At 41.2% G+C, this 9,911-nt stretch overlaps 1 protein-coding gene across 1 annotated transcript; it reads right to left on the reverse strand.

Annotated features, from left to right (window-relative positions):
* Window positions 1-2: 2 nt before the first annotated feature.
* mob4 (MOB family member 4, phocein) lies at window positions 3-8,623 on the reverse strand. The gene is made up of 8 exons (XM_084954814.1): window positions 8,496-8,623; window positions 7,761-7,823; window positions 6,005-6,105; window positions 5,506-5,548; window positions 5,123-5,209; window positions 4,947-5,026; window positions 4,127-4,238; window positions 3-1,817 (listed from the first exon to the last, which is right to left on the reverse strand). The coding sequence occupies exons 1-8, from the start codon at window positions 8,553-8,555 to the stop codon at window positions 1,683-1,685; spliced, it is 681 nt and encodes a 226-aa protein (XP_084810940.1). The 5' UTR covers window positions 8,556-8,623; the 3' UTR covers window positions 3-1,682.
* Window positions 8,624-9,911: the final 1,288 nt, after the last annotated feature.

Genomic DNA, 9,911 nt, shown 5'->3' on the forward strand with positions numbered 1-9,911 from the left:
TCTGAATAATAGTCTTTTTGTTTTTATTAACAGACATGAAAATGTCAACAGTAACAAAAATTTTTTTTAGTCCAATAAAAAAAATAAAGTGGGTTGGATCAGGCTCCTCCCACAAAATAACTTAATGAGGGAGAGGGTAAAAGAAGGTTGTGCTCTGACATGTAAATGTGGCCAATGTTCTCTCCTTCCTGGATGACTTATTGAATGCTTAAAGCAGCCAAACGTTGCCCACTGCTGCAGGAGATGAGAACATCAGGCACACTGGACACAGTATTATGAAGTGGGGACATGTCACGATGCAGGATCAGAGTTAGCCAAACAGCCTTCCTATACACGTCAAAGGCCGAAGAGACTATCCGACTGCTAGTACACATACAGAGCTAAGAGATTACGGTTTTCTTTGTTCACTATCACACGAACCGCACACCTACATTGTGTTTTAATAGCATATTAAGTCAGCAGGCTAATTTAGTGATCCATCTCATGGGACACCCCCAAATCAGACTGGTAGGCAATACAAGCAAAAAGAACAGAAGCAGTCAGGAGAAAAGTGCACAGAAAACATGAGTGAATTTAAACAGGGAGGAGTGGCAGAGGGTTTATATACACAGAAGGAGGGAGAGCTGTCAGTGTGGGCCTTTCTCAACAGTACAGGTCACCATAGTTACAGAGGCTTTCTGCAAATCCAGCTGCCTGAGGAAGATTAGCCTGCGATGTCCAGAGCGAGAGGCAGCGTGGTGTCACGGCTCCATCGCTGCTGAGGATGGATGAATACCTGCAAGAACAGCTTCGTGTTCTATGCTCAGTACACTGTGTTATAACGTAGACAGTCAAAGTGTGTGGGAACTAAAAAGGGCTCCAAACGTTAGCCAACCATACAAAACACTGACTGCAAGCTTTAAAGCTGCTGCATATTTCCTTCAAATCTGAAGAATGCTCCTCTAATCAGGAACTGCTGGAAGGTAAAACCTTTCACACTGCAGTTCCCCCATCAGTATTTAAGCTTTCATGGTTAATGCTGTTAAAGTTGTCCTTATTTACACGGTATTTATGATTCCTTTATTTCTTCTCATCTAAAATAAGATTATAGGTGCTCATGTGTGCTAAAAAACAAAAAATTAATCCCTTTATTCTAAATATAGTGAAGATAAATCTGAGATGGGCTATACTGGTGGGCGAGTGAAGTAAAGAGGCACAGAGGGTCATTAAATTCAAGTACAGCCACAATTGATCTAAATGAGTGTTTTCATCTGCTGGAAAACCAAATGCCTCCAGCGTGCTGGGAAGCAGCCACGGAGCCGTGAGCACACAAGCTGGATCCTGTGGACATGCGGGATTATGAACAGGGTTTCCCTACAGGAGAAGTGTGAGAGCAGGGCTGTACCCCCAACCTCTGAGTGGAAATAGAAAATATAATTGTGTCCTGCAGGCATGACTGAACTCTGCTCCTGGTCATCTTTACCCTTACATCCTTTTAGATAGATACAGGTGACTGGGGAGGAGGGACATGGACAGTGTTACTAGACGGGAGCCTCAATACACTGGTGTGTGTGTGTGTGTGTGTGTGTGTGTGTGTGTGTGTGTGTGTGTGTGTGTGTGTGTGTGTTGAATGCGTCTCCTCTGTAATGTAGAAATATGTTTACATGTGTCTCCCTTATGGTGGCAGCAGCAGGAGCTGTCTCTTAGGCTTCGCTCTCCCCAGCTGAAGAGGTGTTCTGCACTTCCTCCTCCAGGATGGGAACGATCAGGTTGTCCTTGGACATCAGGTTGTACTTCATCACGAAGCGTGTGAACCGGTGACACAGGAACGTTTCATTCTGCACACAGACATATGTAGCAATGATCACAGTAGCCAGTTTGTCTCCTTCACAGCACCCAGTGTGTTCAGTTCAGTTCAATCCAGTTCAGTGTTCTATAAGAGGCTGGAAACAGTTAGACCACGAGACTCCACTGCTGGAAATGTTTTGTTCTAAAGCTGAACGGTGAGAGGCATTTGTGTGTTTCTACTTTATGGATTCAGAACACACTCCTGTCCTATGATCACATTCCTCTTACTTTCTGAGAAATAAGCATATATGAACCTTAATCCTCATGATGGCAGAGAACAAAGCATGCTGCCATTTAGGGGTGGGCGGTATAAACGGTATACGGTAGAAGTTTGGTCCATTTACAGCACCCTGCCATGCAATTGCATTTGTCCCTAACCATCAGGAACCCTCACGTTAACTTTTATTGAGTGGAAAAAAGTTAGCGTTCATCCTCCAGCTTCACTGTGCTAATGCTATGCTAACATAGCTTTGACGCTACGATCACGTAGCACATCCTTATATACCAGCTAGCCCAACTTCAGTAACCCTACAAACGTCATTGCTGTTTAGTTTTCTGTCTTCATTTATGTTGGAAGTGATAGAGCTGTACATTTGAATTTTTTCAGAAATCTCTCAGTCAGAACATGCTATATCATGTTTAGGTGGAAGCTAGTGAGCTAACTTCCTGCTAACTTTTAACTCTACTCTAACTAAATTTAATAAATCCTGTTTTCATGGATGCCTGGATGTTAAACTTAACTGTTACACCTGGTAAAGCAGCAACGCTGATCATTTTATTAAAGATGAAAGAATTTAGACAGTTTTTAACTCTCAGTGATGCCGCAGTGTTCGTTTGACTTTGGGACCTGAAGTTTTGGTTTTGGCCCCAGATTACTCCGAGAGGCTCCTGACTACGGTAGCCGTAATGCTCCAGCAATCCATCAAGCTGTGTGGCTTCATAGCTTACCAAAGTCGGACTAAAACGTTTTTGACAGATTTCTGCGCGCCATGTACCACATAAAATCGGTTTGAGGTCAGTAAGCACAACCAGAATTCATACATAAGGCGCACTGTCGATTTTTGAGGAAATTAAAGGATTTGTAACTGCGCCTTATAGTGTGTAAAATACTTTATACAGAAGAATATATCGCGATATGTTGTTACCACACATGCTTCAAAGGATACCATGATATGGATTTTAGGCCATATCGCCCAGCCCTACTGCCATTGCTGCTGAATTCACTTCAAACACTTCATAAATAAATAAAGAATAATCAAACAGCTTATCACAAGTGATTTCTTTCTTTTTTTTTTTAACGACACTTGAACCTAACATTAGCTAGCATAATGTTAGCTTATAACCAGCTGTTCAGCTGGCTACAGCAGGGTCTCATGTTTCATCTTCTGACAAAAACTGTAACAATATTGTAATAAATAGGCATGTTTATGTACATTTTCTTATGTTGGAGCCGTGACTTGAGTTCAGGAGATAAGGTGGAAATAAGGGAGGACACAGCAGTGGTGGGTGAGGCAGATGAAGTAGGAGGAGAACTGTGATTAAAAAAAGACAAATGTGCAAATCTTAAATCTTCACTTACAGTTTCAGAGTTGTGATTTGGACATATCGACAAATAATTGAAAAGAAAAACTCAAAATAACCCTCCTTGGATGGGATGCCCTGCTGATGGTAACTAGTTGACACATCATTCAAATTCTTCTTTCCTTAGACATTATGGACTTGTATAAATAGTCTTTTGTTAAGCTATTGTGAACAAACTGCTTATATCCCACGCAGCAGCTAGCTGGCTAACGTTAACGTGCTTGCTCACCAGTGTCACCATTAAAAGGCTAAAAGTTTGATTTGATGCACTGACGTGGAGTCTGTGTGTAGTTTGCTGCCACCGAGCACAGTGGAGGTAAAGCACTGAGTGATTGTTCATGAGCATCATTTAGATTTCTGCAGAGAACTGATCTACAGTTTATTGTGTGAAGTCACTCAAAGATGGGGAACGCCTCACTTTTTCTATGTTTTGTTACAATCAATTTAGCAATTGAAATGGAAATGAAATGGGGAAAAATTAACTTGAACAGAGCACATTTACTTAAAACCAATGATGAACACACTAAAAATACAAGAGATAGACTATATGAAAAGACTATAACCGTCTTTATGACCTCTTCAAGTTTGATTTCTGTAACAGCAAAAAGAAAAAACAAATCCATATACCAGGAAGGAACAAATAAAACCACATTTTAGAATTTCTAGCTTGACAGCAACAACCAGAGAGCGATGGGAAGCTAAGGTTGTAAACGCCTACCTCATACTTGTCAAATATCTGGCGATGATGGAAGTAAGCATGAGAGAATATCCTATAGATGCGACGACAAACAGAGCCCAGCTTGGCCACTGATGACTCCTTGATGCTCACCCTGTAGACACAAACCAGTGGTGATTTAGCTTGTGCACTGGGAGCATCACAGCATGGGTTTCCATAGCTGAGCAGCTGCTGGTGAAATGTATAGGTGCCCCATTACTTTGTCCATACAAATCCAACCTCATCTAAGGCACTGTAATAAATGTGCTTTAGCCTGTCTACAGTGTGCGCACATGCAAGCCACTTTACAACCCACTACCACCCCACCTCCAACACTTTATTCCGTCTCTCATGTAATCAAGTCATGTCTGTGGTGGCTGATGCCTGTCAAACAGCAATTTAAAGTAATACAGTTGTGCATAACTTTTAATAAAATACTGGCAACCACCAGCACTACCCCGCAGCTTCCTAGCAGACACACCTGTGGTATGAATTTGAAAAATCCTACATCCCCCCCTTGTTCTCAAGTTGTCACATTCACAAGGGTTTTTAGAGAACTTGACCTCTGACCTTTAGATCGAGGTCACATTTTTTAAATCATCCGAGATTTTTTACTAGAAGCACCTATTGGAGTCAATTTGAAGCTTGAAGAGTACTTTTGGAGCTTGGATACTGAAATCAGATGCCTGCTGAAAATGATGCCTCAAGAGTATTAAGAGTGAACAGAAACAGTCTGGTTATTCAGCTTAGCAGCTAAACAATGACCTGAAATTGATTTGATACTATTCTATAAATTATAGCTGCTTAATGGAAAACGACTGACCTGCTGGGGAAGTATTTGTTGCTATTAAGAAGGCAGGCAGCTCCGTCCAGCGTGTGCCTGGTGTAATCGATGGCAGGGCACTGTGGAAGCAGCAGCATCACAAAACAAACACAAACCCATCAATGTGAGAGCAGCTGCTTGAAAAGCTTGAGTGACAGCTGGAAGCTTTGACTCACTTCTTTGGGTGTCTTGTGGGCAGCACATAAAAAGATCCACTGCTCCGTGGCTGTCATCTGGGTGCAGGTGTCTGGATGGCACTCACTCTGCAGGCAGAAACACCAAAATCACTGCAGCTAACAGTCTCTTACTAAACTAACTACTTGATGTTCCTGAACAGTTCTGCACTAGAGAGAAATATTCCTGGTTTACAAAGAGTAGCAAGCCTACATGCTGCTGACTTATGTGTCAATGACCATTTTTGCAGACTGCACTATTTTTTTAAACCTTAAATGAGACCTGATTCGGGATCTATAGAGGATTAAGGCGAATTTCTAGGGGCAAAAGAATGCTCAAACCCCAAAATTACCAAAGGAAGTTTGTGGTGATTTAGTGTACTCACCTGCAGTTTCACAGCTAGCCCGTTGAGCTCCAGGCAGAACTGCCTACAAAAGGATCCAATAAAAGCAGAGTTAAAACAAAATACCCTCTGATCACATGATTTTTTTCTTCTGCAGCCAGGTTTTAGCCCAACTGTGAGCACAAGATTTAAGCAAGTAGAGATCGCCTATTCTTCACTTTCTTTTTATCTGAAAGCTCCTCATATCTGAACAAAGAACTGGTTCAAAGAATCTCTAGAAGCAGCACTGGTCTACATATTCAACTTAATTTAATAATTTCTTCAGAGATGTTACTAAAAACTGATTGCACGCAGTAGAAATAAGCACAGGACCGAACACAGAACTAATGAAGCCTACAAAACATTTCATGTTTTAGAAACAAAAAGTACAGTATATATTTGCTATACTGTGTAGGAGCTGCCAGAATATAAAAGGACATTTTATAAATGCTTGTCTGCAGCTCTGATCCTGTTTAGAAATATGTGCCCCAAGACTTCTTACCTGAGGTGCTCATACTTCCACACGCCCTCATCCTGACCCTCAGGAGGTTCCAGGATTTTGTCGATATTGGAGCAGTCTGATCGGATGTTCTGCTGAATATACTGACACAGAGAAAACACACACATTAGTACAGACTCTCACTTACAGTCCAGTGTGACTTTCATCACCTGACACATGATGAACACACAGTGAATGTGTTCATACATCACGAAAGGCCAATGACAATGCAAACAGTGCCGCACCAAACCAATAATGTGTTTGGAATAAAGTCAGAGCCGCACCAGGTAGGCTGACACACACAGCAGAGAGCAGCACATGTGTAAATGTTTGGGCTACTGTCAGCCACACCGGTACGTTAGGAGTGAGTCAGATGGAAAAAAAGAAAATAACAACAGAAATGTTGAGAAAAACTTGAGTGACAACATTATTAAAAACAAGATGTCACAACAAGCACAGCTCATAATCCAAAGCTCACAGTGCTAACCCTACTGCTTAAAAGAAGGCACAGAGGAATTTGGAGAGATTTTGGTTACTTAAAGTCAGAAAAAGCAGCAAACACTGCAAACTGTCTCAAAATCATGTTCCGACAAAGGCATGTAAAGACAACACATGATGCCTGCAAGCACAGTCAAAAATGTCAAATTTAACTGGCTGATTAAAGTCACTGACCCTCAGTTCAATGTTTTTCTGTGTCAGGACTTCATCCAGTTTCACCTAGAGAGCTCTTTGGTTAAAAGTTTGGTTTTAAATTCTACTATACATATAAACTCACTTCACTAGGTTGAGTGTGAAATCCCCCCACAGTTTTTTTAAACCTTTAACAACATTTACACTGACCAAATATAGAGCACAGGATTGTGACATCACTAATGTAATGCATAATGGGATTGTTTTTCAAGCAAGTTCGAGTTGATAATGGAATATATAAACGTTTTAAAACGTTTAAAACATTTTAAAATGACAAAACAGCACATGTGACTAGAATGGAAACCCTTTTCCAGACAGGAAGCAGCAACAAGGAGCTTGGCTTGGGTAGCAATTGGAAGAAGGAAACGTATCACCTTCAACAACATTTTGAAAAATATGTTAGTGTGATCACAGGAATTTCATACCACAAAGTTATAATTACACTATATTTAACTGTTGTGGTTACATGCTGTAGGGCTGTTGCTATGCTACACACCCTAGGTGTGTCAGTTATCTGGGTTGTAGCTACCTGGCAGCATAGCTGGAATCAAAGAAAGTCTTCATGCTTTGATTTTGAAAAACAGATTCTGCGATAGTGTGATCGTGGCCGGGCTACGAAAGTGAACACACAGAAGTCAAGGTGGATACTGCTGACTGGTATCAATGGAGAACAAAAAAAGCTGCTGCAGCTGGTGCTACACCACAGCACAAAATGTTGCAATGACACGACCTGCCATAATAAAAGCCAAAACTGCTATGCATCTGAATGACTCATTTTTCAGACTCACAGTACAGTTTAGTTAAAGTACGTAGTAAACATAAGGTTATTATTACAGTGCAACATTAAATTCATTAGCCCGTTTTCCTCCCTAATGCCTGCTAGGATCTAACTTTGTTTTGTTTATGTGAACAACATGGTGCCTATCAACATGCTTTGCGATTTCCGAGCTCTATGTAGTCAAATTCTTGCCTAATTTGAGCAACTTTAAGCTCAAGCGATAAGACAGCAGCACCAGCCAGTCTAAAATTGAGTGGGGAACACACCCACACACATGAAATGTCAACCCACCTGTTGGACAGCCAGGGTGCTGTCCATCTCCTCAAATGATTCATCCGGCCAGTTGTAGAAATCCTGCACAATGAAGAAGGACAGTATTAGTGTGCACTCAGTGTTTGGAATGTATCGCCAGTTATCCAAAAGCTAGTCTATATAATGTGACTGTCATCTGACGTAAAGTGAAAAGAAATTGCCAATCCTGGTAGTTTATATATCATATATGACACACACGGAGAGGGGGGTAACGGGATGACAAACTGTCGGTGACAGGTGAAGTTTTTCGGAGGGTAAAACGTTAGTACCTAAGTTAACAGCCATAGTTTTCCTACATTACTCTGAGCTCCGAAGGCAGATAGCTAGCTACATAGTTATGTATCGTCTATTGGGATATGACTATTTCCTGCAAAGCTCCGGCGAAATTAACAATTTTTCTCGGACGCGTGGATCGAGGTATGTGTAAAAATGTATCATCAAACTGGCGTAGGAATTATTCAAGCCGAACACTTATTCAGAACAGGGAAAGCAGGACCAAGAGTCGCTAACATTACTCCAGGAACTAGACGGAGCAACCGCTAATCTTAGCTAGCTGGCTATTTCCAGGTCAGGCCCTTCCTATACGCTGTCTGCGACAAAGTTGTCGCGAAAATAAGGACGATAATGCTGTACAGCACCACAGACGCAGCTTCTCCCAGCCGCGGAGAGGGTTCTTGTACTCATGCTGGAGTGGTTCTACAGACCACAACTCACCTTCGCCTTGGTTCCAGGCCGATTCCTCCTGAGAACTGCAGTACCCTCCGCCATGACCATCTCGACAGAATACCCGGATGTTCGTCAGCCGCGGTGTTGTAGCTGCTGAGCGGATACGGTAACACAAAGAGGCTCAAACTTCATTCTTATGTAAGAAGACCCGTATCAGTGATAGGGCACTCTTCTTTAGCCAATATGCAGGGGGTTCGCATACCTGCAAAGTGCCAATGAGAAAGACAAACACCAAAAACAGTGTTTAATGTTTTTACAGCTACGCATGAAATCTGGGTGCACTGCCTCAAAGTCTGAATTATAAGGAAACCCAGCTTTCTCACTTTGTCTACAAAGAGAGGCGCTGTGATTGAGTTAGGAATCTGTAGTTTTTCGTTTTACTGTATGTTTTTCTATGTGTCATGGGTTCCTTAGTTACAGGCTCAAGTGGGATTTGGCTGGTTGGGGAACCTTAAAATCGGATTTAGTAACGCTGAGAAAAGAATTCCTTAGAAATAAATAATTTGTTTTGATCAGCTGATCTGTGCTGCTCCTTCCACATGCACTGCTCGTTGTGGGTTTAGTCATATGCATTTAAGATATAAGCAGGTATTTCAGGGTGCATGTGGCTGATTTCCCAACCCAAACACACTTGAAAGTTAGAATAAAAGTGAGAATTTAGTGGGTGAATCTAATCGATAACCTTAAATATAGATTGATATCTGCTACCCTTGCTATAACCTAGTATTAACCATGAACAACTGGTCTGCTCTGTACCAGTCTAATATATACTTTACTGCAAACTAACCAGTTTTGCCTTAAGTTCAAATGAGTCAAAAATGAATATACTTCTGGTTTGCATTATTTTCCACAAAACCACATTCATCAGTACATTATGTATAAGTTCGATATTTGATTTAAAAACATTAATTAGAACAGTATGGTTCCACTTTAGCAGATGCAACTTATTGTGCAGTCCTTACTTTTGAACATAATTTCTCATTTCCCTTTCAGCTATGCAAATCTTTCTCCATCTCTCAGCGTCACACATTGTTTCGTTTTTGTTTCTTCTCTGCTTTGAAAATACAGAAACTTTACATCATTCCTTGTTCCAGCCCACGTTAACCCTATGGTTACAGATGTTATACTACTAAATGCTGTGGTTTTACTGTGATTTCAAAGGTTTAAAGCAATCACTTGAAGTGCAGCAACACCATCTGAAACTACAACACCCTCTGCCAACCTAAAACTACAGCAAAACCAAAACAGCTAAAAGTTATAGCAGCACCTTTTGTGTTAAGCTTTTTCTGTGCTTGCATTTTTTTTTCTTTATGTGAACAAAAGCCTATTAAACTTTCCTTCTGCCAAGATTACACAAGTATCACACAGTTTCAGGTGGAGGTGTGTCAAAGGAAAAGCCCAACA

Source organism: Perissodus microlepis, chromosome 16 (genome assembly GCF_051167445.1).
Source record: "Perissodus microlepis isolate ML-2025 ecotype Zambia chromosome 16, ASM5116744v1, whole genome shotgun sequence".
In the NCBI taxonomy this organism is placed as follows: Eukaryota; Metazoa; Chordata; class Actinopteri; order Cichliformes; family Cichlidae; genus Perissodus; species Perissodus microlepis.

What these genes read in the sequence shown, in the direction of transcription:
- mob4 (XM_084954814.1), bottom strand. Translation starts at nt 8,555, where the DNA reads ATGGTCATGGCGGAGGGTACTGCAGTTCTCAGGAGGAATCGGCCTGGA. An exon ending in GCACCCTGGCTGTCCAACAG is followed by an intron (nt 6,106 to 7,760) that starts GTGGGTTGACAT and finishes TCTCTGTGTCAG; the next exon opens with TATATTCAGCAGAACATCCG. An exon ending in AGATATTTGACAAGTATGAG is followed by an intron (nt 1,818 to 4,126) that starts GTAGGCGTTTAC and finishes GTCTGTGTGCAG; the next exon opens with AATGAAACGTTCCTGTGTCA.